The sequence below is a fragment of the Protopterus annectens genome, chromosome 3.part0 (genome assembly GCF_019279795.1).
Source record: "Protopterus annectens isolate FY-2018-M chromosome 3.part0, PAN1.0, whole genome shotgun sequence".
NCBI classification, from domain to species: domain Eukaryota; kingdom Metazoa; phylum Chordata; order Ceratodontiformes; family Protopteridae; genus Protopterus; species Protopterus annectens.
Window position 1 is genome coordinate 1,597,598,225 of NC_056731.1, and position 27,547 is coordinate 1,597,625,771.

Genomic DNA, 27,547 nt, shown 5'->3' on the forward strand with positions numbered 1-27,547 from the left:
CACATCTTAAGCTCATAAGTGCCCCCAAGCTAACTTCCCTGTAAAATATAAGTGCTCAGACTCCCACTAGCCCCACTAGCCAATCTTCCATAACTACTTAACCCTTCCAACACCCAGCACTGTGAAACTGTTTAGCCCTACCAGAGCCTTAACTCTAACCCTAAAACTCCCATCCAGTTCCTAACCTGCGTCCTCATTACCTTACCTTAAAACTCTTCTTCCTAAACCCTAAATTCCCAGAGTACTCCCCACCCATAAAACTCCTCTCCTGCTCCCTAAACTTAAAACTTCCTTCCCTAACTCCAAAACTCACTTCTCACCCCTAAACTTAAAATGCCCTTCCCACTCCTTAACTCTAAAACTCTGTTCCTATGCTCCTGAAACTTAAGCTCCCTTCTTACTCCCTAACCTTAAAACTCTCCTTACACTCCCTAACCCTAGAACACCTCACCTACTCCCTAAACTTAGAAGTCCCCTGCCCTAATCTATACTCCCACCCCTCCCACTTTCTCCCCAGCTACTTGCATAATCCCCTGTTTGAGTCTGAATGTGAGCAGCATCCTACATGAGCTACAACATGCTTGAGTCCCTGGCTTTGAGGCAGAGGTCTTCAAGTGCTTGAGACTTGATCCCTTTTTCGACTTACTCAATCAAACAAGTTTGGATTAACCTTTTAATATACACTACATGACACATACAGTGATTATTTTGATGTTAGATTGTACATGAAAAATAAAGCAGATTGTGGTATTTCACAAGCTCACAGCAACTAAATCTTTCTGTGCAGCATAAGGTGTCCATTCAAGCTTGCTTTTTATGTATCTGACTTACAAGGAATATTTCAAAGCTACATGAATTTGCTCAGAATTTAGTAGAGTTGAAAATACCACAAAAGAGATAACTGATAGGCTTATGAACATGGACTGTAATTTGAACTTACTGCAGAGGGTGCATCACATTACCAATAAGAAAAACAAGTTAATAAGTAATGGCCATACTATTTCTAGTACTCAGAATAATTATTAAGTTCAAAGGAACCATTCATATTTATTTATTTATTGTATTTAACATTTGTTTACTGGGAAAGTCCAACTGGACACAGGTCCTTTTTCAGCGGAGGTCCAGAGAGAAAAGCTGCACAAGTAACAGTAAATTTTAATGCACACATTACAATACTCTATAATAAAGTATAAAGTAAACAAAATGTAGTATACATAAGAAAATACAAATTTGTTACATCTTGACAACAAACCCTATGCTTTGAACATAGCTAGTACTATTTGCAAAGTATGACTTATCTCAAGATATAAGGTTAAGACAGGTTGGTAGGAATAAAGGATTAAACACTGGAGAAGAAGTTGGATATGGTTGGGGTATACTGTGATGTATCAGAGCATTCATGAAGGGTTAATACAGGAACATAGCCACTTAAGCTTTAAGTGATGGCTTAAAGTGGTTAGTGGATGAAATTGAGAGAATGGATTTAGGGAGGAAGTTCCATATATGAGATATATAGTTGGAAATAAAGATTCTCCTGCAGTGTTGTTGGCCTAGGAGATGGTGAGTAAGTTCTTATTAGAGCAAAGTGGTCTGCTGGAACTGTAAGGAAGGATGAGATTCTGTAGTGCAGGGGTTCTGGTTGGTTGTGTTACAATTCTGTGAGTTACAGAGAGTTGGTTGTAAAGAATAATGTTGGGAAGCTCAAGCCAGTCTAGTGTCCTTAAAGCTGTACAATAATGTGTTCTATATGGGCAGTCAGATGCAAACTTAGCAATTTTATTATAACATGCTTCTAGCTTAGATAAGTCAGTTTTCCTGAGATTAGTTAAAATTGGAGAGGCATATAGTAGAGTGGAGTCCAGATGGGTTTGTGCGAATGTAATGTTTAAGAATGCCTAACAAGAAATTGCAATGCAGAAAAACAGTGAGACAAACAATACACATAGAAATAAAATAAAATAAACACTGACAATTATAAAATTATTTTCTACCAAAAACTTAAAATGTGATCCATGGCCATTAAAAGAAACTGTGGGACTGCTCTACAATGCCATCACTAAATGCCAGTTAAAATAGAAAAATTCTTGAGAGATCTGCAGAAGCAGGCTAGTAGATATACTCTCTGTAGTGAAAGGGTAGCAATTATAATTACAATACAATGACATGCTTTATTTAGTGATGACATTCTAATGGAGTTTTGAAAATGTGCAGTGAACATATATTTTAAGGATTACTCAGCTTGTGTGATAAGGTTGCATATTCAACAGCATATGCTGTGGTTGGAATTGTTCAGGACACTGTTTCAGATTGAGATAGCAGACCTTACTCTGGTACACAGATTGCAATTATTTGTCAAAATCTTAATTCATTGTATAAGTAACTATGTGTAGCAAATACTAGGTATGACTGTTGTAACAGCTGGGCTGTTATATGCCGTTATATGCCCCTGTCAATAATGTTACATAAGTTATGCATTCAGAAAGGTAAGACTTTTTATACTGAAACACCTTCATAACATAAGAAACAAGTCAGAAGGCAACCCCACAGTCAAACATTTCAGTGAGACACACAGAGAGCAGACTGTTAATTTGAGTTATTTTTATTTTACATCAAACCCCCCCCTAAAAAAAAAGTTACCCTTTTATTATATAGAAATTACCCTTTGTTCCTTTTTACATAGACAGCATTTACTCTGAGAGCATGTGAAATGAATTATGTATGAGACAACTTTTCTAATACAGAAGCTTTTATTTATTTACTACTTGTAGTTAATTTTATGATGCTAGTCTGGCACTTATTTGTTCAATTTTTATTTATAATTATTCAATATAGTTGTACTTTTTACAGCATTTAATGAATGTTATTTACAGGATTTTAGCATGTAATATATTCAGTGTATCATTGTGCACTTTTATGTCTGTCCGTAAGTTTCTCTTTCCATTTTCAGTCTGTTATATAACTAATTAGGCAGCCTTGCTGTTAATGAACAAATTAGGCATCTTTGACTGGTTATGAAATAAGGTGCAGAGGTTAAGGACATTGTATTTTGTGTTATTTCCTTAACATGTATGGAATGATAGCAAGATGTTAGCTGCTGTGTTTTAATAATATCTTTATAATAAAGGCATTTATTTTCTACTGTTTCATCCAGTATGCATATGTTACTTAAACTTCCATCCAATTTACAATCATTTTTTACACACCCCCTTCTCTCTTTCACATTATAGACAGATAGACAGACATGTCCTAACAAAGTAGGACTGCGTGATAAATCGGTGAGGAGAGCAGGACTTAGGAACTACAAGAATTCTGAAATAAACAAAAAAAGAAAATTAATATTCCATTTTATTTCAGAAATTGACTACTGTGCATTAGGTGGCCATGGCTGCGAGCATGAGTGTGTTAACACTGAAGATTCATACATGTGCAGGTGTCGAAGAGGGTTCACTCTTAATGTAGACAGAAAGACTTGCAAAAGTAAGTAATTTGTTTTGGTAAAAAAAAATCTTTCCTGACAATGATATTATTATAATCTATTATCAGATAAACTGCATTTCTGATATTACTATAGTATAATAGTGCAGAAGTTATCACAGCTCTTAGTTCCCTGGTTCGATTCCTGGCTGCTGTACCTGTTGTGTGTATTTTGCATGTCCTACTTGTGCCCATGAGTGGTTCTGTCAGAATTTGTGATCTCCACCCACATTCTGAAAACATGCTGGTAGGTGAACTGATGACATCTTAAATTGCCTGTAGGTGTGCGTACCTCTTACAGTCATCTGGTTAATAATTCACGACATTGTCTTCCTTGTACCTACCTATTGCTTGCAAAAATAAGTTCAAGATTTTCTGTGATTCTGAAAAATGAATCAGATGACTAAGAATGAAAACATGGTATCCTTTTGCAAGTTCTGCACTACAGCTAAGCTTGCATTTTTTCTTTAAACTGAACCCAGACAAAAGCTTGGCTACTATATCTCTATGATAGAATAACCAAAGTAAAATTTTACTCAAAGCAGTAAATATAAAACATTGTCAAATCACTAAACCAAACATTTACTCACAATGTTTGTTCAACATTTATGGATGCTGCAGATTGTGGTTTGTGTGTGTGTGTGTGTGTGTGTGTGTGTGTGTGTGTGTGTGTGTGTGTGTGTGTGTGTGTGTGTCCAAGGCAATGAGACTTGGAAGTGTATTTCTCTTAGTAAAAATGAAGAGTCCTCCAAAGTGGTGGAAACTATGGTATGTAGTTTTAGGTTAAAGACTTAGTTTCTTAAATGCAAGCAGTCGAACAGTACATGATTTTTTTTCCAATGTGGGTATGTGTACCACAAAACAGGGAAGCACAGTATTCAGTATAGTTTGTAGTGCAAATAATTACAGCCATGCCTCAGAGGTCTAACCCAGGTTTTTTTTTAAGTACCTTTTGAATAACATGTACCTTTTGAATAATCTCTCACTATTTGAGTTCTAACAAATTCTTTACTAAACTACTGTCTCCTATTGTAAGTTATAATCAACCAGCCTATTATGTACACATATACTAGAGACTACTGGGTAAAAGCTTAAGTTCTCTGATAACTAGGTAATTACCTTTAACCTGTTTGCACTGACAGCACATGATAGTCACATTGCTGATGGAGTTCTCTTCATGTCATGTTTCAGTACATCTTCTCTCCACAAAAGTGAATTTTCAGTGATGCAGCTTGTTTCATTCAAGATCACTTCATATGAGGAATAGTTTTAACCTGTGTGATGTACAATTCTCAGTGGTACTAATACTTAATTAGGGGCTAAAGAGGCATTGTTCACTGCCTCTGTAGAGGAGAGCAGCTTCAATAACTTCAAAGAACACAAGTTTGTGTACATTTATAATGTAATGAGATTATCAGGCATTGAATTGTTTTTTTTCAGTCAGCTACTTTGCATCTGCACTCAGTGAAGCCTGATTTTATTGACTGAGTCTGTCTCTATTTATTTATTTATACTTTGTTATCCATAATAAGCAAGTATCAACTAGCCAACTACAAGTTTTATTGCAACAACATGCTTGTTTCTTACCGATGCAGATTCAACATCTGTTCATTCATATACTCATTCATCCATTTATTCATTAATTCATTCATTCAGCCATTCATTTTTGTCCATCCATCCACTGATCCTTACTTCCATCCATCCGTCCAGCCAGCCAGCCATTTATTCATTTATTTGTCCTTTCTTTCTTCTGTTTTTCCCCTGGAAGACTTTTTGCAACACCAAATGTATGTCTGCACCAGTAGTTGAATAATCAGTTTTAGAAAACTTTATACCCAAGCATTTAATCCCATATTTAGCTTTTAAGAATGCATTCATACATCAAAATTAGCTTTTCTCTATATTTTAGTAAATCGGGCAACTATGATGTGCTGCACATTTCAATGCTCTTAATGTGAAACACACATCAGTCTTTCCTATTTTTGGCAAACTTACACTGCAGTAATTTTGTAAAGAAGCCTCAGAGACCATACTGAATATTTCAGGTGAGGTTTACACAATAACGATATAGGCGAATCATGACTCTCTATGCCTTGTTGTTACTGTTCTCAGTACCACACCCCTTCTCCTCCTATACTAACCTCATTACTAACACTGTTGTATAACTTGGAGAAATCCATTCAGGAAGACATATTATTCAAGAATAATTTCTCCTTTCACTACACTTTTTACTTTCTGTAAGTATTTGCTCCCAAATGCAGCACTTTGCCCTTGTTTTATATAAATCATTAATCTGGTTTGAAATATTTCATAAATTTATCCTATCCATAAATAGCTGTAATTTTAACTTATTATAAGTTGTCCTGTTAAAATAGAACTAACTGCAGATTTTAATTTATTGTAAGTTAACAGAACTAGCTGCAGCCTCTTGAAAATAAACAAGAAAAGGCATTTTAGTGGGGCCTTGGACTTCTTAGTATGGAAAATCTGCCCCAACGCGTCTATATTATCTTGGCAAAAGATGAAAATATCGATCGGCATAAACATCAAAAATGCCGTACATCAAAACTGTTCTTGTGGGGGGCTGCTCCCCCCACACCCCCCTCTAATTATATATACCAACTCCGAGATCGCACTACAGTGAGAAAAGAACAAATTTTCTCATCCCCACTGTACCATGATCCCACAACAACACTTTCGATGTACGGCATTTACGACATTATTGCCATTCGATTTTTTCAACTTGCGATAAGGTGAGGTAGACCCGCCCCAACATCCCTTTACTTATAAACTAACTCTGAGGTTGCAGTAACATTTGGGAAAGAAACCTCTTTGTCTAGACTTGAGCATCTATGAGACCAGCATACAGTGAACTATATAGCTCTATTTCAGTGTTCCTGTACTCTTGACAGTTCTATTTACATCATCCATTTTTTTTAACTAATAGCATGTTTCTAGAATGTGGAGAATCATTTAAATAAAATAAGGCCCAGGCCCAAATTCTAAGCTATTCCTCTATCTACCCCACATCATTCATATAGATTAACCGGCACCGACAGTTTTAACCTTTACTTTTTTTCTGTTGTCAGTTAATACTTTTTGAATGTCACAATCAAATCATTTACTGCACTCCTACACTATGGTGTTGGCAGATAAATTATCACATAAAGAATCATAAATAGATGTGAAAAATTTGGTTATTTGCTTAGTTTTGACCTCAACATCTCAACTTGTGAACATATTTCAGTACCTTCTGCCCATCTCCGTCTCGTATTAGTGAAACCATGCTTATGATAACTAACTTACCTGCTCAGATCTAACACCAAAGAGCTGGCAGTGACATATTTTATTGTCATGAAATAAGCACAACATCAGCTTATTTCTAGAGCACAGATACCTTACTACTAACAAGACTGTCTACTGTAGCAGAGCACAGGGGATCCACCTGTATTGCTGGTAACCCAGGTCTGAATTTCAGCAGAAAGTGGTGTTGAGAGAGGAAATGGAGGAGTAAGTGAGTGATGCCAGTTCTTAGTTATTATTTATTTATTTATTGACATTTGTTAACCAGGTTTGTCCAACTGGGCTTGTGGCCCATTTTCAGTGGAGACCCGAGGAGAAAAGCTCCAGTAATACATTTTAAAACAAGTACAATTTTAAACAATTCTTCCTCCTTAGAAGAAGGGAGTATGGATAAAGAGGTCACTGTAGGTTCTGCCTCCAGCAGAGTCTGGGGGATAATCTCATGCAAAATGATCTCTCATGGAAAAAGTGCTGGCACTGATGATAGCATGCATGTGCAGGGCTGTTACACTGATGGCACTAAACAGTAGAACCAAGGTGAAGGTTATGAGATGAGCCATAAATTTATTCTACCTGCAGCATAAAACCACCACAAGGTACTTACTGTTCTTTCCCTCCTCAAATTATTGCTAAAGACAGGTTCATAAAAAAAAAAGCAAATCTGCATTTAAGCAAAGGAATCCCCCATCAGAAAAAGATTTTGAGAGGATAGTTCATTAGAGAATAACACAAATGGGTTGGAAAACAATACAGCATCACCAGTAAAGTTGGTCCATATTTGCCATGGGCAAAAATAAAAATTTCATTACATCATACACTGGCTTTATGCATTCATTAATGTGTTCTTTATCAAGCCCACTTCCAATAACATCAGTTTTCATGACTTACTGATTTTTTTCCTTATACATATATTCTGTTTGCTACACACAGGGCCGGATTCACGAAGGCTTGCACAGAGTCTTAGAGTAGAGTAAGACTCCATGCAGCCAACATGTCCGCCGAGCGATCCAGGAACAGCCGGTAGGGGCGTGCAACTGAGATCTCTAAACTAGTCCTACACGGACAGGGCTGAGATATGGAAATTACCTCAATTGCAGGCGAAAGCTATGCAAATGAGGTAAATTTGCGATCCAGGAAACCCGAACCTGTCCGAGTAGGAGTAGTGTTACTTGCAGAAACGTACTCAGTTGATAACTGAGTACGGTTCTGCAAATAGCAAAATGGAGCCGTGTCAGCTGGAAATAAAGCATGAATGTACAGGAAGAAGCATGACAATGGCCAAAAATATGGCCATTGGCAACAGGAAGGGATGCAAATTAAAAATAAAATAACTTTTAGTTTTATCCCGATCTCGAGGGTTTAACCGTAGCGCAGCGCCACGCAAACGCGCTGCACCCTAAAAGCAGAAAATTAATAATTAAGATCCACAAATGTGGATTTTATAGCTAAAAAGAATTTACAATGCAAAAGAATGGCAGGCTGAAGACAACATGGCCACAGAGTAGAGGTTGCTACGGGGGGGAAACTCAAATGAGAGTTAGGATAGTGAATCGCAAGTTTACATAGCAAATGAGCACAGTCAGTGGAATGTAGGAGTAGGATAAGGGGAGTAACAGAGTAGAAGATAGGTGACATCACGAGGGGTATGTATGAAAGGAGTGAAGCTCATTGGAGCAGAGTGTCATGTGTCAGCTTACATTCACATAATAGTGAAAGAGGTGTGTCAACAGGTAGGCCAGGTACAGTCAAGAAATCGAAGGTGTATGCCGTGGATAACACCAAAGTTTCCTGCTGAGCGTGCATGCGCTCATGTGTGTGCCAGTAAACCAAAGTAAGACAGTGTGCGCGCGTGTAACCGTGTGTGCACATGTGTAGCCTTGAGTAAGCATATGTAAGGCCGTGTAAACAGTTGTAAACAGTTGTAAGCGTGTTTGTACTGGTGTGCGTGCATTTTAACAAGAATAAGCAAGTTTTAGTCCGTGTAAGCATGTGTGCACGCGTGTTGGCTGCTGTGCACGTGTTTGCACTTGTGTGTGCGGTGCTCCCCCGCCTGAGGAAACAGAAAGGAAAAAGGAAGCACGCCAAATAGTGGGAAGTTACCAGGGAGTACTAGCAGAGCTAGCAGGTGAAAACAATCAGAACAGGCAATTAGCCAGGCAGAACACAAGCCCAGCCCAGCCCAGCACTAAAAACTCTGCAAACAACAGTCCATTATGTTTCTCTTAAGAGACACTGCAACACTGCAGTAAGCTAATAGAGGTGAAAACTGAAAAAGCTTCACTGAGACAAAAAAATGTTAGGGGCTGCCATTGCTGTTATAAGGTGACATATGCAACATGCTGAGGGTGGTGATAATGCAAATGCTGCTGGACAACCCACAGTGAGGAGACGGAGAAGAGTGTACAGGCCCAGGGTTACCTACCAGGGGCTATATGAGCTGGAGATAGTGGAGCGCTACAGAATGGACAGAGACCCCTTGCAGCAAATTGTTGAGCTGTGCAGGCCACGCCTCACACACAGAACCAACAGAGGGGAATCCATCCCAGTGGAAAGTAAGGTATGTGTTGGCCTAAGAATATTAGCAACATTTACCTTCCACAGATCAACTGGTGATATGATGGGGATATCACAGGCATCAGCATCCAGGGTACTGTACCAGTTCCCGGATGCCATGTCAGCACATGTCGGTGATCATGTATATTTCCCCAATTCCCGTGAGGTATTGGCTAGCAATATACGTCTCTTCCAGCAAATAGCGGAATACCCTGAGGTAATGGGTGCAATAGAATGCACGCACATATGCATCAAAGCACAAGCCGGTGAGCGGGGTAGGGTCTACTTCAACCGCAAGGGCTTCCCCTCCATCAACTGCCAGGTCATGTGTGATGCCCAGGGCATAATACTGAATGTGTGTGCTGGCTGCCCTGAAAGCTACCATGATTCCCATATCTGGCATCTGATGCAGCTGTACCAGACATTTGCCAATGGGGACATCCCACATGATCACCTAGTGGGGGATGCTGGCTATGCACTGGAGCCGTGGCTGATGACACCCATCAGAAAAGCACACACACCTGAACAGGAACACCATAATGAGGCACACGCACAAACATGAAATGTAATCGAGCGTGTGTTTGGGGCTGCTCAAGTCACAGTTCTGGTGCCTGGACACATCTGGTGGAGCCTTGCAGTACTCACCAACTACATGTACCCAAATTGTCATGGTATGTGCTATGCTACATAATATGATCCTGCGGAAACAGCTGCAGCAGGACCAGCATAGGCCTGGGCCAAACAGCCCCCACCATTGCCAAGGCCATCACAGGCAGAGCGTGACTCGGAGGAGAAACAACCTGAGCCTGCCCCAGTAGGCAGAAGGAGATGTGTCCAGTATGCTTTGGCCTTGGCAAAGAGGCAATGCATAGCACATACACTGGCTCAGTAGGAACTCTGGAAATTATACCTCTCTCTGACCCGCACATATAGTAAAAGTATGCCTACGTTGACACTACCTGCTTTCAAACATGTATAGGGAGTGTAGTATGTGCATCCGACATAGGCAGCCCTGCATCAACACCTGAGGCATGATTGTCATGTGTTAAGCAATATAAAGCAGTGCTAAACAGCATTTACCATCATGAAGTATATGTAAACAAAATCACACACACCAACTACTACAAATGTGGTCAATGTAGAGTAATATTGGCCAATGTCCAGCAATGACGGTTAATATTGAGCAATGTTAGACAAGCTGGGTCTAGGTAGGGCATAACTGAACAAAAGCCAACATGCTCATATTTGCTCTACTGGTCCCTAAGCAGTCTGGTCTGCTCAGTATGAGAGCATAAGCAGTGATGGGTCTCGAACCCATGACACTGTGCACTATAGTCATAGTACTGAACCACTAAACCATGACAGCATTGCAGTGGCTATCTTGTATGAAGAAATGTTGATAAGTCTATGCAAAGTATTTCATGGAAACCCTGTATGCACAGCATAATCCCTGTCGAGTTATGACACAAAGGTGAGTCCTGCAGTAAGAATAGAACCTGACTTTGAACACACACAGTACAAATGTTAATACTGGACATGTAGACATACATCAACAAATGTAGTGGACCTCAGACAGCAACATACTGAAAGGTCACACTGGGCATGCTCACACACTTGAATACATGAGACAAATGTCAGGCAACAGAACACTGACAGTCTAAATTGGGCATGCCCACACAGGCCATGTTGGAGTACAGCATTGGGCCAAATATAGCAGGCAGTTGCATGTGTTAACCCAGGGACCTCTCACTACCCAGCAATCTGCCCTGTGCACACACTGATATGACAACAGATGCATAAATAATATAGTGCAACCCTGCCATAAGCAAATATGTTCTGCAGATACCTAAGCGGTTCATAGAAAGTGTGAAAGCAAAGATGATAAAAACCTGCAAACAGTATCAGCAATAAACATTGTGCATCATGAAAATTATCATAGATTCAGAGGTTGATACTAGGCTATCTGCCCTAGGGCATGTACAAGCATAGCCAGAGTGTGTTTGGCTTCTGCAACCCAGTCTAATCAGAACACTGTGCCTCTGAATAGTAGGTCGCACAAGATAGCCCATTCATGTTGAGTGTATTGTGCCTCTGTCTAGCAGGGACCCAGAATATATCCCATGGGTAAACATGTGATCACCCATCCACATGTCAAGATGTCACCTGTAGGTGGTCAGTGGGTGGCTCTGCGTATGCAAAACCAGGACTACACTCTGGAGTGAGTGGAGGCTTTCTGATAATAATCTGTCCCCCCAGCATGCCCTTTTAACATCAGTGCTGTGGTATATGTCCCTGGAGTGTGTAGCTCCAAGGGAGTCAGATATCCTGAGGTGGAGCATGTCCAGTAAGTCTGGGTCAGATATTGCCTGCAACTACAGGCACACAACACATCCATGTAGGTGGTAAGTGACTGAGTATAGCTGGGGTTACTGTATTGGAACTGTGCAGGGCATCTGTGTGAGTCCCTACATCTGCTCGATGAGTAACATTTGTGGCCATTACAGTTGCTGCATGTGTCAGGTAAGGTACATCCCAAATGTAGCATAGTAACCAAGCATGGTTGTGAAGAGTATAGGGGCACAATGACCACACGTGATCAATATGTGAAACCATGTGGGATATGGTGGGCTATGTAGACATACTGTCTAACCACTATGGCAATAGGATTGTGAAATCCGAGAGTACAAACAGGTTGTGTTCCCAAAACTGTAACAACCACTACTCTATGTAATGGATTACAACCTATGTGGTAATGTGTGGGCATTTTGTCATCCTCAATGGGGATGACTATGCAACTAATGGCATGTAGCCATGGGCCATGGCTCAGGCACCATTCAAACTATCTCTGTGAGACCCTGTATGAGTATGCATGTGCCAGGAGGAGAGCTGATTATGGCACCCAGTTTGCAGTCATCTGCAAACATGGGCAGCCATAGCCCTCCTGTGATAGCCTGTACATCACACAAATATATACTGAACAAGAGAGGTCCCAGGACTGAGCCTTGTGGGATGCCATGTGTAATGGGTGTATAGTCAGACATGGCACCTGCAACACTGAGCATGTGGGTGCTATCCCTGATCCAGGTAGCAATCCATTGTGTCAGATATGTGTTGATATTGATGCTGGAGAGCCTATGCATAATGGACGAGTGGGGTATTGTGTTGAAGGGTTGTGCAAGGTCCAGGCAGGCTGTGTGGACAACCGTCCCAACACTGATGGACCTTTGTAACTGTTGAAAGAATATGAACAGGTCCAACAGGCAAGATCTGCCCACAACAATGCTGTAATGTGTAGGACCCAGTGTCTGTAGGTTTCCCATGTCTATGTGCTTGAGTCCCATTACAATACACCCCATAGCTTTGCAGAACAGGCTAATTAGCCTTTTAGGCCGATATTGCCTGTGGTCTGTTGTGGCAGTAGTCAGTGGAGTGGGACCACTATCGCTGTATGCCATTCCATGGGTACATATGCTCCAGTAACTCTTATGTCGAACAGTGACGTTATGTCTGTCATGAAGGCTGTGTACGACACAGGCTGGGACATCGTCTAGTCCCATTGATGCTGTGTTGTCCGCTGTGGGGATGGCAGCACTCACCTGTTTACTTGTGATGTCTGGGAGGATACACTCTGTTGTTATGGACAGTACCACCTTAGGGGGGATGTGGGGGACACATCTGCACTGAACCTGTTTGCAAGGATGATGGCAATGTCAGTGGGTTCAGGGTATGTTTAGTCAGTATGCAGTAACACACATCATATCAGTGAGTGTCCAGCTAGGTACCTGAATCAACTGAAGAAGGCCTTGTGCATGTCCAACGTGTCTGGTGCAATTGTCCATTAGAAGCATGCCTGACAAAATTACCCAAGTGATTGTAGCTGTCTGCTAGTACAGATCACAGATGCCTTCCCTGTATGGGGGTATGCTCTATCATGTAGTAGCTTCCTCCATTTGTTGTAAAGCGTATGAATGGCTGGGGTCTACCACACAGGTCCACTGCCATTGCAGGAATGAGTCCAGTTGTTATTTTGGATGTAACGATCCATGCGGTCCACTAGGTGTCCATAGAATGTGTATGTAAAGGATACAGCAGTCTGAGCCATACTTACCACTGACCCAGGGTCTCTGAAGGATGCCACCGTGGTTTGGAGGAGTGTGACGTTTTCCTATGGGAAGTTCACCAACATTACCCAGGAAGGGTGTGGGGACGGGATATGGATGTCCAGTGAGATAAAGTATGTTCTGCCCTTAGCAATGAGGGGTATATCGCAGGTGTGGAACACAGAGTCCCCATGTCGGTGATGATCATGTCCAATATGTTGTCCCCCCGTGTGGGTGTGGTGACTGGTTGTGCCATAGCATATGAGTGTAGAAATAGTAGCAACTGTTGGTCGAGGGTGTTGTGGCCTGAGTACTATCCACAGTCAATGTGTGGGTATTTGACGTCACCCAATATAATGGTGTTTGGGGAGACCTTCATATTGTCCAATGTTCCCAGGAAAGCTGAGTGGGGTTGCTGAGTTGGGGAGTGTGGTCTGTAGCAGGCAACAAACCAAAAGGCCAATTTGCACAATGTTAGGTGCATATGTATGGTCTGTGATGCTTTGTGCAGTGCTACCAACCCGGAGGTATGTGTATCTGTGATGTATATGGATACACCCCCTATTTGTGTTGGCCATTCCGAGTTATGTGGTCAGAAAGCATAAACCACAAATCTGCTAGTGAATAGACCAAACAAGCCAGAAAGCCAAAAATTTAGCGATTTCATCCACAATTTAATACGTGAACTTCCTCAGAAACGTTACATGATAACCTCCAGTTCCTTAAATAACTCACAATACAGGAAATGACATCACATCCATCCAAATTGTAAAAACAATGTTTTCTTGAGAATAATGTAATGATAAAAAAATAATAATAAATGAATAAAATTAAATACACATGACAGTATACACAATGTGTTGAATCATAACTGTACTATACAAACATAATCTGCATGAGCGCATAATACAGACATTTACACACACACACACACACACACACACACACACACACACACACACACACACACACACACACAAATGTCAGTGTTGACACACACATAAAAATGTATAGAATTAATATACTCGTTGAGGCCAGATGACCTGTCAGCCCCCAGCACAAGTTGCCACAGTGTCTCCTTACATTCTAAGGCATTATTAAAATCTTTTATTAATTTTAATAATGCCTTAGAATGTAAGGAGACACTGTGGCAACTTGTGCTGGGGGCTGACAGGTCACCTGGCCTCAACGAGTATATTAATTTAAAGTGTTTTTTAATGTATAGGTAGGCTTTTGCACACACATGCATGTGCATGTGTGTGTATACATTTTTCTATATATATGTATATACATATACATTTTTATGTGTGTGTCAACACTGACATTTTTGTGTGTGTGTGTGTGTGTGTGTGTGTGTGTGTGTGTGTGTGTGTGTGTCTGTGTAAAATGTCTGTATTATGCGTTCATGCAGATTATGTTTGTATAGTACAGTTATGATTCAACACATTGTGTATACTGTCATGTATTTCATTTTATTCATTTATTATTATTTTTTTATCATTACATTATTCGCAAGAAAACATTGTTTTTTACAATTTGGATGGATGTGATGTCATTTCCTGTATTGTGAGTTATTTAAGGAACTGGAGATTATCATGTAACATTTCTGAGGAAGTTCATGTATTAAATTGTGGATAAAAGTGCAAAATTTTTGGCTTTCTGGCTTGTTTGGTCTATTCACTAGCAGATTTGTGGTTTATTTTTCGTTCAGTTGTTGGTTCATTTTTAGTGGTCAGAAAGCATGGTACAAAATACAACCTGGTAGTGCTGGTGTGCATGTGGGAGCCTGAACCATGTGTCTGTTAGTGCACAGATATTGCTATCCTCCATACTGAGGAGATTCCTGAGTGGGTGCAATTTGAGGGTAATACATCTGGTGTTGAGCAGCATTACCCTCAGTGTCGTGTACTCTGTAATGTCTGTGGAGGTGGTTCTGTCCTTTGAGCCCTGCTTAAATAAGGTACTATGGTGGCAGCAACTGCCCTAGCCAGTATTCAAAGGTCCAAGGGTGACAGGTGCAAGCTGTCCATAGGGAAGCTACGTGGCATGTCGAGCATGTCACCCCAGGGTGACAGACACTGTATCCCCTTTGAATAACACCAATATGTTAGCCAACTGTTAAACGTGATCAGTGTGTTGGTATACTGTGACATCATACTTGGTGAGTGTAAGATGCTAGCCAAGGTCAGGGTAATACTGGGCTGGGCTACATGATCGCAGTGTTCCTCTATGTTTCACATCCTGTGGTCCAGGGAGAAAATTATAGCATTTATTGTGTTTTCTGCCTTTCTGTAAAAAACAAAAAAAATATCTTTGTTTTCCATACTTTCCTAGCTAGTGTTCCAGAGACCAGATTTTGCTGATCCCTGGGCTTTGTCTTGGTTCCTGTGTTTCACCATTTTCCTTGTTTGGTCAGGGGGAAGTTTCTTTACTCACCAGTGAGAGTGGGGAGTACTGAGCTGCCTGTTTGTCCTTAGAGGAGTGGTTTAAGGCAGTAACTTGTAGTTTATTGGCCATTTTGGGTCATTTCCTGTCTTTTCCAGCTCCCTGCTATAAAGCTGCTTTAGCCGATGATGATTTAGTGGAGCTGCCACCGTTGCACACTAGGGCAGCGGCGGTTAATCAGGTTTAAACTATTCGGGCTACCTAAAGTCCACTCTTCAAATTTTCCCTTAAAACTACCTTCCTCGAACTATACTACTGATCTAATCAGCGTATCCTATAACTAAAAAGATTATCTCTACTTGACTCCAAGTAGACTATTCTCTATCTGTAAAGCCCAGCACTTGCTCCTACAGTACTTATCACCTTGATACAGCACTCTTGTTATAGATAGTACCCCAAAAAGGCTAACCCCATTTCTCGGTCCCCCGGAATCTTTTTTTAAGTTTTTTTGTCTATTCCTTCTAGCATGTCGAGGGATCAGTTGCTAATGTCCTCTCCTGCACATCTGGTGAACCTGGGAATATTGAGGCAATGTTACAATTGCCTCATGTACACAGACAACCCTCTCCTCCTCCCACAAAACACAAATACATGCGAGAGATGCAACGATACGGCCAAACTGGAGGCTGAGCTCTCTCAACATAGGACTGGCAAGACCAGACAGGAGGAGAAGGTAACCACACACACTATAGACCCAGTCTCACATAGTACCATCACAACCTCAAATCATACAAATAAACACACAAAGACATACTCGGAGGCTCTGATCAAAAATCTACCAAAACAGCAGAGGCCACCAAAGCAGACACCCAAACAATGGCCACCTCAGAACACAACACCTGCAACACATAGACCACACAGTCAGAGTGTCAAGCAGTCACAGCCCTTAAGGCCAAACACAATGCCAGACACACTAGTCATTGGTGACTCCATAGTCAGACACACTGACGTCCCGCTCACCAGACTGAGTAAGGAGAAGGTCACAGTAAGCTGCCTGTCGGGCGCTAGAATCCGCCACATAACACAAGCACTCAGGTCTCTCAACAGCAGGTACAAGTACGACTCAGTCATTGTCCACGCTGGTGTAAATGACCTGAAATGTACCTCCTTGGACTACATGAAAAGAGACATTGAGGAGCTCTCTGATTATGTAGCCCAAGCAGGTATGACCCTGACCTTGAGCAGTATCCTACCTTCACCAAGAATGATGCCACAATACAGAGATAAGATAATCAGCTTTAACAATTGGCTTAAACTCTGGTGTCATTCAAAGGGGATCCAATGTCTGTCTGCCTGGGATGACATGCTGGACAAGCCACGCTGCTTCGCAAGGGACAGCTTGCACCTGTCACCCCTGGCATTCCGGATATTGGCAAAGACTCTTGCCACCCCCATAGTGCCTTTTTTAGGCAAGGCTCAAATTCTAAACCTACCACCCTAGAACACAATAAAGAAAAAAAACTGAGGGTAATGCTGCTCAGTGCCAGAAGTCTCAACCTCAAGATGCACGCACTCGAGGCCCTTCTCAGTATGGAGAACATCGATGCCTGTGCTGTGACAGAAACCTGGCTCAAGGCTCCTGAGAGCACCCCAGCACTATCAGGTTTTACCTCATATCATGCGTTCCGGCCCCAAAATCCGGACAATACCAAGAAAGGAGGGGGCTATCCATATTCATCAAGGACACCCACACCTCAAGATTGGTGGCAACGCACGATGCATCGGAGACCATCCAGGTGCAATTAACCATAGGCAAGACTGCTCTGCAATTTGTAGCATGTTACAGGCCACCCTCGCAAACTCAGGAACCTCACATGGCTTTCCTGAAAACACTGGAGGGGATAAATGTATCTCCGAACACCATCATACTAGGTGACTTCAATTACCCTAATATAAACTGGGAACACTACTCAAGCCCAAACACTCTAGCCCAAAAGTTCCTGGAATTCATAAACTCAAATGCCATGGAACAACTAGTCACCATCCCCACAAGAGGAGAAAACATACTTGATCTCATCATCACGAACATGGGAGCACAATGTTCAACACCGGAAGTATACCCCTCACTGGTGAGATCAGATCACAAACTAATCTCGCTGGAGGTCCTCATCCCGCCCCACCTGAAATAAAAAAGACCACAGTAAAGAACTTCTCGAAAGCCGACTTCACACTTCTAAAGACTAGTGTGGTCTCCTTTAAGGCCCTCGAGCCGGCGGTAAACATTACTCAAGCCACTGAATCACTTACAAATGCCTTCTACCAGCACCTGCAGGGCTGCATGGATCAGGCAATCCCAAGCAAAACAAAGACTCTTTGTACCAAAGGCAAGCATCCAGTCTGGTGGACCCCAGCCATAAACAAACTCTACAACAAAAGGAGGAAGCTACTACAAGATAGAGCAAAATCCTTAAAAGGTAAGACACCGCTGATCACTATAAGTAAAAAGCTAAGAGCTCTCATAAAATCATCCAAAGCTAATTTTGAGAGAAAAATAGCTAAGGACTCAAAAGACAATCATAAGGCATTCTTTAGCTATGTTAGAAACATGGGAGGAAACTCCCAGATATGCTCAGAATTAGTTCAAAATGATGTGAAGATTACTGATCCTACAGACATTGCCAACATACTGGCTGACAGGTTCAGTGCAAACTCCCCCCCCCAAAAGGAGAGATATCTATACCAAATGATTGTAGCCCTCCAAACATCTCTAACGCCCAGGTGAGAACTGCTCTCCAAGGCAAAAACACAGCATCCATGGGACCTGATGGTGTCCCCGGCTGTGTGCTCCATAACTCAACGAGGATTTAAACCCGCAGTTAGGACAGCTGTTTAATCTTAGTCTCACCTCCGGATACGCACTCAGGGAGTGGCGACAGCCACTGTGTTCCCACTTCACAAAGGCTGTGCCTCCACCGACCCTGGAAATTACCGCCCCATTAGCTTGACAAGCCTTATCTGCAAAGCCATGGAGAGGATCATAATGGATCTCATAAATAAAGACATAGGGAATTTGCAGACTTTGGATCCAACCCAGTTTGGCTTTGACAAAGGCAGTTCTCGTCCTTTAAACTTGGTTGACTTTTTCAAACAGTCACCAAGGCCATTGATGAGGGAAAGGCAGTCCATACAGCCTACCTCAACCTGGCGAAGGCCTTCGATACAATACCCCACTCGGGTATCATTGAAAAACTCATCAGCTTAAATGTAAACCCTTACATCACAAGATGGGTTGCAAACTGGCTGAGTGACAGAACCCACAGGGTCAGAGTTGCTGGCGCCATGTCAGACTCAAAGCCTGTCACAAGTGGTGTCCCACAGGGCTCAGTCCTGGGCCCACTCTTGTTTGGCATCTACTTTTCTGAAGTACAAGCAAACACAGGAGGGTTATGGTTGACAAAGTTTGCAGATGACTGCAAACTGGGCCAGAGTTGAAAACACATCTGACACAGATATCCTTCAGAAGGGTCTCACAGAAACGGATAACTGGTGCCAGAGCCATGGCCTAAAGTTAAATGCCAAGAAATGCATAGCCATACCCTTCGGGAAAAACAAGGTTACCCCTAGCTACCATATAGGTGGCAATCCACTGAGCACAGAAGAAGTTATCAGGGACCTGGGGACCCAGGTTGACAGTAGCCTTTCATTCGACACTCATATTGCTAAAGTAGTTAGGAAGACCTTCTACATTGCCCACCTTATCATGAAGGGATTCACATCTAGATCAAGGGAGGTCATAGTCTCCCTATACTCATCACTCATCAGACCAATGATTGAGTAGAATGCCCCATTCGGTATGTATCTGACCCGACACTTGCAGCAGCTGGAGAGGCCACAAAGTTCCTCACCAAAAGGATAAAGGGTCTCAAAAATCTGTCTTATGCTGCCCGACTGAAAGAACTCCAGCTCTATTCAGTTGCTTACCGCTTGCTCAGAGGTGACCTGTGCCTGACATACAAGGCCATGTCAAACCCAGATTTGATGAACATGCTTCACCTCAAAAAATCTAGATCCCTCAGAGCCACAAGGGCAGGAGACTTAAACCTCGACACGGTTATTAATAGGACGTGCTGGAGGGATAGATTCATCACCCAAAGACTCCCTATGCTGTGGAACAAAATCCCGGTATATGTGAGGCAGAGCACCTCGCTGGCCTTGTTCAAGAGGAATCTTGACCAATGGATGGGAGATCGCAGATATACCCCAGGGATTACCTCAGTGTCACTGCTCGACAGAGGCACAGCAAAATAATGGGCATAGTTTCTCCAAACTAAAGGGGTGGCATAAGCCACAAAACTATGGGCTAGGCTTGTAAATGCCCTTGGGCAGATAGCCTAGTATGAACCTATGAACCTATGAACCTAAACGTCTGAGGTTGTACGCACCAGCTTGGACAATGATGGAGCCAGTCCTGGACTTGCTTTGGAGTGACCTGAGTGCATGTGTTATGTGGCGGATCCTGGCACCTGACAGACAGCTCAAAGTGACTATTCCCTTGTTTGGCCTGGTGAGTGGGACGACAGTGTGTTTGACATTAAGTGTCACCTATAACAAGTGTATCAGGTGTGTTGTTTAGCCCAAAGGGCAGTGACTGTGTGGCACACTGACATTGTGAACTGTGTGACATGTGGGCATTGTAGTGGGGTAGCAGTTGTATGTGTGTCTACTGTGGAGGTCTCTGCTGCTTAGACAGAGTGTATGTAGAGCCTCCAAATATGTGTATGTGTGATAATGTGGTTTGTGTGCTGTCACTATCAGTGTATGTGAGACTGATATGTGGTGTGTGTGGTCACCCTCACCACCTGATAGACTATGCCAGTCATGGGTCGAGAGAGCTCAGCGTCCTGTATGTCAATATTGTTACATCTTCCACATATATGTGAGTGTGATGTGAGGAGGAGAGGGTTGTCTGTGTACATGAGGCAGATGTGACATTGTGTCATAACCACAATATTCACTAGCTGGACTGGAGAGTACACATTAAACCAACCCCTGGACATGCCAGTGTATTATGATGACATACTGTGTAGCCTGAGCACAAAGGATCAGTAGGGTGTTAAGTGTGTAAAAGAGTATAACCGGGATTAGTGCTCAGGTTTGTTGGTGTTTTGTAAAGAGTGGCTGAGAAGGATTCCAGACTGAGAATCATGACATGTCCTTCAGCTATGTAATAAATAGGAATGTACACGCATATATGTGCTGAGTCAGGGACAACTGTACCTTACTGACATTGCCAACATCCTATCAGACAGGCCCATGTATACATACCCACCTCCCACAGACGATAGTCTCTGACATCATACCAGGAGATATCACATGTAGAATGGCTGAACAGCTCCCCCCAAAGCCAAAAGCATGGCAGCAATTGGATTACATTGTTTTCCAATATGTGTCATGCATGCACTACAGAACAAACAGACCCTGCACCTGAACAGTGTTGAGCCTCACCCACTCCACAGGACCTGGAACCGTTGAATGTGTTACAGCAACATAAGGCACTCCCCACATGTGTGGGTGCACAACACACCATGGGAAGTATAGTCCAGTAAGCCTATAAAGTCTGATCTGCAAGGCCATGGAGTGCATCATGGCAGACGTGATAAACAGAGCTATTGGAAACCGACAAACACACAACCCTACCAACTGTGGTATGTTCATGTGCAGATCATGGTTCCCAAGCATGCTACCCCGTCTGCAAGGCAGCCACCCAGGAAATACATCATGGAACAGAGCTACACATGTCCCACATAGACTTTGAACAGCTCTTCATCAACATCACAGACACATGTCGTATCCACAAAATCAACAATCTGTGCATAGATATGTGTTGACATATGGAGGGATGTCAATGTGCCCACAGATAGATCACACAAGGTGAGACTCACAGGCTCCTGTACAAGCTGTTGATACATGCCAACCTACATGGATCATTCCTGGGATTGCAAAACAATGTGTACACATATTACCATGTCCAGTCTGATGATGTCATCATCCTACAAATATACCAGGAGAACAGAAATCACCCAGTAAAGCATATAGCGTGCCATGTTAATGCGTATCTCTCTAGTATCATAACATAGTTAGATAGGGGTTTGAGTCCTACAAAAACCAAGTGTGTGTGGTTTCCTTTGAGAGGAGTAGCCTTTTTGGAGACTGGGAAAACACATTAAACGAGGTACATCCCTCTTTGGAAAGTCTGATGATGTCAGCATCCTACAAATATTCAAGGAGAACATAAACCACCCAGTAATGCATATAGCGCGCCATGTTAATGCATATCTCTCTAGTATCGTAACTTAGTTAGGTAGGGTTTGAGTCCTGCAAACGCTAAGTGTGTGTGTGTGTGATTTTCTTTGAGGGGAGTAGCCTTTTTGGAGACTGGGAAAACACATTAAAAGAGATACATCCTTCTTTGGAAAGTCGGATGATGTCAGCATCCTACAAATATTCAAGGAGAACATAAACCACCCAGTAAAGTATATAGCGTGCTGTGTTAATGTGTATCTCTCTAGTGTCATAACATAGATAGGTAGGGGTTTGAGTCCTGCAAATGCCAAGTGTGTGTGCTACAGGTGGTCAATGTAGTGTGGGTTTTGCTCTTACTATGGTATGACATATATTTCAAACAGTATGTGCATTGCACACATTGGGTATCTGCGTGTCAAATAAATATGTGTACATGTGACCTAAATCAGTACATAGGTGTGAAGCCTGCATACATGAATACATTTGTAACCTTCGACAGATTGTGCCGCTGCTTCACAAATCATAGGTCACATATGTATGTCTGTGTCAAGCCTGGCCAATGTAGTGATCTGTGGCCAAGGACATCACTGCCACACACACCCATGACAGGTACTATAGAGTACTGTGAGTGAGGGTAATTGCCAGGGTATATGTTAGACATGTTCATACACAACAACGACTGGCAATAATGGGCAGTCATTATAGGTGTACACCAGCCCTGTGGATATGCATGCAGGCCCCTAATGTGTTATGTGAAACACAGAGGGACCCCACAATACCTATGGATATGTGGATACCAAGGGACAGATGATATAACACATGTCTGTCTGTACACATTGGTACCCAACATACATGTTGAGGGCTACCACCTATGTGGTACTGTTGGGATAGTATGTATAGTAAATGTGGATGAATATGCCATAGATGGCTTACTGTTATACAGCATGTATTGGACAACAGGTATCTGTCTGTATGATACCCTTGTGTAGGATATGCGTCCCATCCAGGGAATGCAGTGTAGGCCAATGCATGCATTTCCAGATGTTGATGGACATATCCCTAGTGTATTTGCATGTAGCTAAAGGGGCTATATGCCACACAGGTGTGGTCCCAGGAACGTGTGGCGGCCAATAACACTGGTTACTGTTATTGTATAGTACTGGGAGGATCCAGCTGTTACTGAGTTTCCTACAACTGTGAGTCATTTGTCAGGACATCATCTAATTGGTTATAGTCATGCTGTTGAGATGGTGTATACTACCAGACTGCAGATCATTGACAGATATCAACAGTATCACCCGCAGCATAGTGCCAACCCATGTCATACACACATGTGTACCCATGTTAGTACATATCTGTAGTAGAATGCATACTGGCCATCGAAAGATACCATGATATGTTAACAATGTGTAGAACAGGGTAAGTCGCACATCCCACGTGTCCACTATGCACGTACATGCAGACAGTGTGCACACACCATGTTCACAGATGTACACCCGCTAATTTGTAATGCACACATCGCAGACGTACTGTCCACTCACTAACACATGCTGGCAACACTGTACACTTCAGCCAACTGGCACATGGGTGGACATTACATACTCAGGACTAACACTGGTGTAAACAATGCTACAATTACTATCACAGCTGTGATGCATAATGCCTGCTTAGGTATACCTACAAGGATATCATTACACTTTCCTGTTGTCAACTTGCTACTATTGCTACACTGCTATAATGTCACGCTGTGCATCAGAACCATGTTAGCCTGTTCCTGCATCAATGTTACAGATGACAGGAAGTGGCACAGGTGTCATCATATGCACAGGGTGTGTTGTAGGTTTGTCAGACCCCGACATTGACCCATCCAATCGGCATGTCTGTGTGTGTGTGTGTGTGTGTGTGTGTGTGTGTGTGTGTGTGTGTGTGTGTGTGTGTGTGTGTGTGTGTGAGGGACAACAGTACTGCATGGGCCAATGTTGATGTAATGTGTGTGTGTATGTGTGAACCCTAGTTGTATGGTAAATGTGTGTGTGTCTGCATGCACACAACTCCACCATGTGGCTGCCATATACGGGCAGTTGTGGGACAGCCACAGACTGTACCTGCTAGGCCATACAGATCACTGTCTCCGGCCATGGACACAGTACCTGTGCCTAGCAGGGGTGCTACGGGCAGTATCAGGTACCAACCCTGACTGGGTGCTGTCATCAGAGGCAGAGGTATGAAGACTGGACCCATGTCCCTGCTGGGACTGGCCAGTGCCACGTGCACATGGTCTAGTAGGACGTCCAATAGACAGGCCAGCCCCAGCATTGCTACAGCTGGTACTGCCACTATGGGAGCGGCTGTGATCCATGGTCCATCCGCAACGACTGCCAGCTAATACTGTTGCTGGCATGCATCCGCGTCAGCTTCTCATCTGTCCCACACGGTCCTGGCTCATGGCTAACACATCGTGGAGGACATCTAATGTCTCTCTCCAACGGCTATCAATGACCTCAGTGTAATTTCGGATGGCACCGGCAAGGTCACGGATGCTGTCATTGATAGCAGTGTAATGGGCCCTCTGCGCCCTTAGTCCCTGTTGGGTGTACCGTTCCATACGGGCCTGTGCCTGCATTACAGCCCAGAACATACTGGAGGTTGTAATACCTCTGGAGGCATGTCTGCCGGGGCAATACGACCAGTGGTGATCCCCCGAGAACCTCTGGACATCCGCCTATGTGGTACCATTCCAGTAATCCAGCTATGGCTGCTGTGAGGGGATGCATGTGCCATAGGTACCACACTCTCCTGGTCAATGCCAACTGTATGCTGTCCCTCAGCTAAGGCCATTGGTGACGAGGGATGTATTGGCAGTATGAGTGTGCGCATAGATGGGGTTGACCGCTGTGTAGTGTCGATTGGTGGACCAACGACAGACCCTGCCAGACTTTCCTGTGCCACAATACATGTCTCATTATCTCCATTATCAGTGGCAGTGACATCAGGTTCCCTGCTGCATTCAGCCACCCCTAACTCAGCACCTGTGGAAGGAAGACAGGAAACACACTTTACAATCTGTACGTGATGTTAGCACACATGCACACATGAACACATGCACACATGCACACATGAACACATGCGCACATGCACATAAATACACTGCTCACCACAGCACATACACACACACACACCAGCAATCCAACTCATACACAATAGTGGGTGATGGTGGGTGACAGTATCACAAGGCAAACAGTCACCACACACATGTCAGTATGCATAATATGTGTTGCTCAAGACCATGCAGTGCAAGTGTAGACAGCCCTATCTAATGACATTATACATGGCTTTGATGCATGTGTGTAGTTGTTCAGTGATTGGGTACACCCTGGAACAGAGTGTGTACATGGACACAATATTGCTGTGTAAGTATTATCTGCTCTGCAATGTCATGTGCACCATCACTCAATGGTATACATACCATGGCTGCATGTGTTATCTGTGTGACACATAGATTGCCATGTCTGATGACAGTGTCTGTGCCCATAGCACATAATAGTGGGCACAGGTGTAGCGAGTGCATGCAATGTACAGACATGGGATGAGTGGTGCATGTAGATGTGAAGGAATCCCAATGCTCGACATGGACATTGTACAGTGGTTATGGTGAGTGTGGGACATATTGCAGGTATGTCAGTGCCAGCCACGACATGGCATGCTACACGACTGCAACATTAAACACCACACATACCCAATGTGTGTCATGTGACCTATACACCCAATAGCATTTCAAGACATATATGTGACTCTTTGTACAGATGGCGACTGATGTGCAGAATGTGTATACTAGCATATGTAAGCACACACACAACATGCTATGCATGGTGTGTATAGGTGCATATGTTTGCACACACAGAACAATGAGGTGCACAGCAAAGACTGCTATGTGTAGTACTGTGGTCACTGTAACCAGATGGGGTGCAGTACCATGTGCCATCATCATCATCATGCATCTTGTGGTCACTCACGGCTACTACTGTGTGACAGACCACTGCCTAGCATGCTGTACCTGAAATGCAGTGCCGTGGATACGTTCACTATTACACAGCCACTTTGTACATGGGTGTATGAGGTGCCCAGTAGGGAGCATTGCCTCACATGACTGTGTTATGTGTTGAAGAGTGTTGCAAAGCCCCATGATAGGTCTCTACCCCCGAGGTACGTCATGTATGTGTGAATGACATGTGGGATACTGAAGTGTGACCTTACAGCGGGTGTGTGGTTATGCCATATGTAGCATTACTTTGTGTACTGCATGTGATCAATGTGTTATGTTGTGTACAGCTGTTGCATCTATGCCTATCCAATGTGCAGTACGGGGTTGCCACAACTGTGTGTCATGCTCTGTGTATTGTATGTCATTGAGGCAGCTACTGACATTACTGAGCTGTGCAATGTCTCACAGCAAACATGCACGGCATGCATTATGCTTAGGTGTGTTGCGTGTGCATGGCCTACACCTCACCTATGACATGCATATTTCATTACCAACATTGCAGACATAACACACTCACCAGCATGGATCGGCTGCCCTGCCATCACATCAGAGGGACCTACGAAAATATGAGAGGGTTCATCAGTGGCCACAACTGTGGCATTGCTACAGTGGGTATGCTAAACTGCAGTACAACAGCAGTCAACAGTCACAGGTGTAGGTGTAGGGATATTATTCAAACTATCCGTATTGCACAACACTAGGCAGCTGAACTGCTAAACACACAGTACACATCTCACGTACAGATAATCTAACAATACAGTTAACTGTAGTCTACAGATTGAGCATGTTACCTGCTTGCTCCAGGTGGATGTGCTGGGTGGCTCCGGCCTCCATTACAACACATGTCAGTGGTTGTTGTAGCTGTTGTCCAGAAGCCACCATGTTTAGGAGCAGCTCCTCCGCTCTGGTGACGGGGGGATGAATGGCCACCCCTCCACCTGTGGTAAGCTGCTGTCTTTGGATATCAGACGCATGCTGCTGGACTTGCCTAATTAAATCACTGCAGTGATGGTGTACCTGCTCATATGTCCGGTTATGCATGCCTATGTCATTTACACAACTAACAAGTTCCTGCCACAGTGCAGTCCGCTCCTGCTGGTGCTGGCTGCTTCTGGAGAAGAGCATTGTGTACCACTGCAATAGGCTGTTGAGTATCACCTCTTCCTCATCCGCTGTATATGCTGGGTTGTGGTGGTGGGCCATTTGGATGAAAAAGATATGAACAATATGTGTGAGAGTGTCCTGTGTCAGACTTTACACCTTTACCCACAGATATCACTTTACTGCCATATATGCCATCCTATTGTCTGTCAGAGGTTGCACACATTCAATACCACTTATTGGTTCTCAGGCCACAACTAACTAACACTGCCTGGCAGACTCTATA

General features: G+C 43.1%; 1 protein-coding gene across 1 annotated transcript in view; it reads left to right on the top strand.

Moving 5' to 3' along the window:
* MATN2 (matrilin 2) overlaps window positions 1–27,547 on the top strand; it is a 658,816-nt gene that overhangs the window by 340,205 nt on the left and 291,064 nt on the right. The window contains exon 6 of the mRNA XM_044065933.1: window positions 3,355–3,477. Coding sequence (XP_043921868.1) covers window positions 3,355–3,477 — 123 coding nt within the window. The remainder of the gene's footprint in view (window positions 1–3,354; window positions 3,478–27,547) is intronic.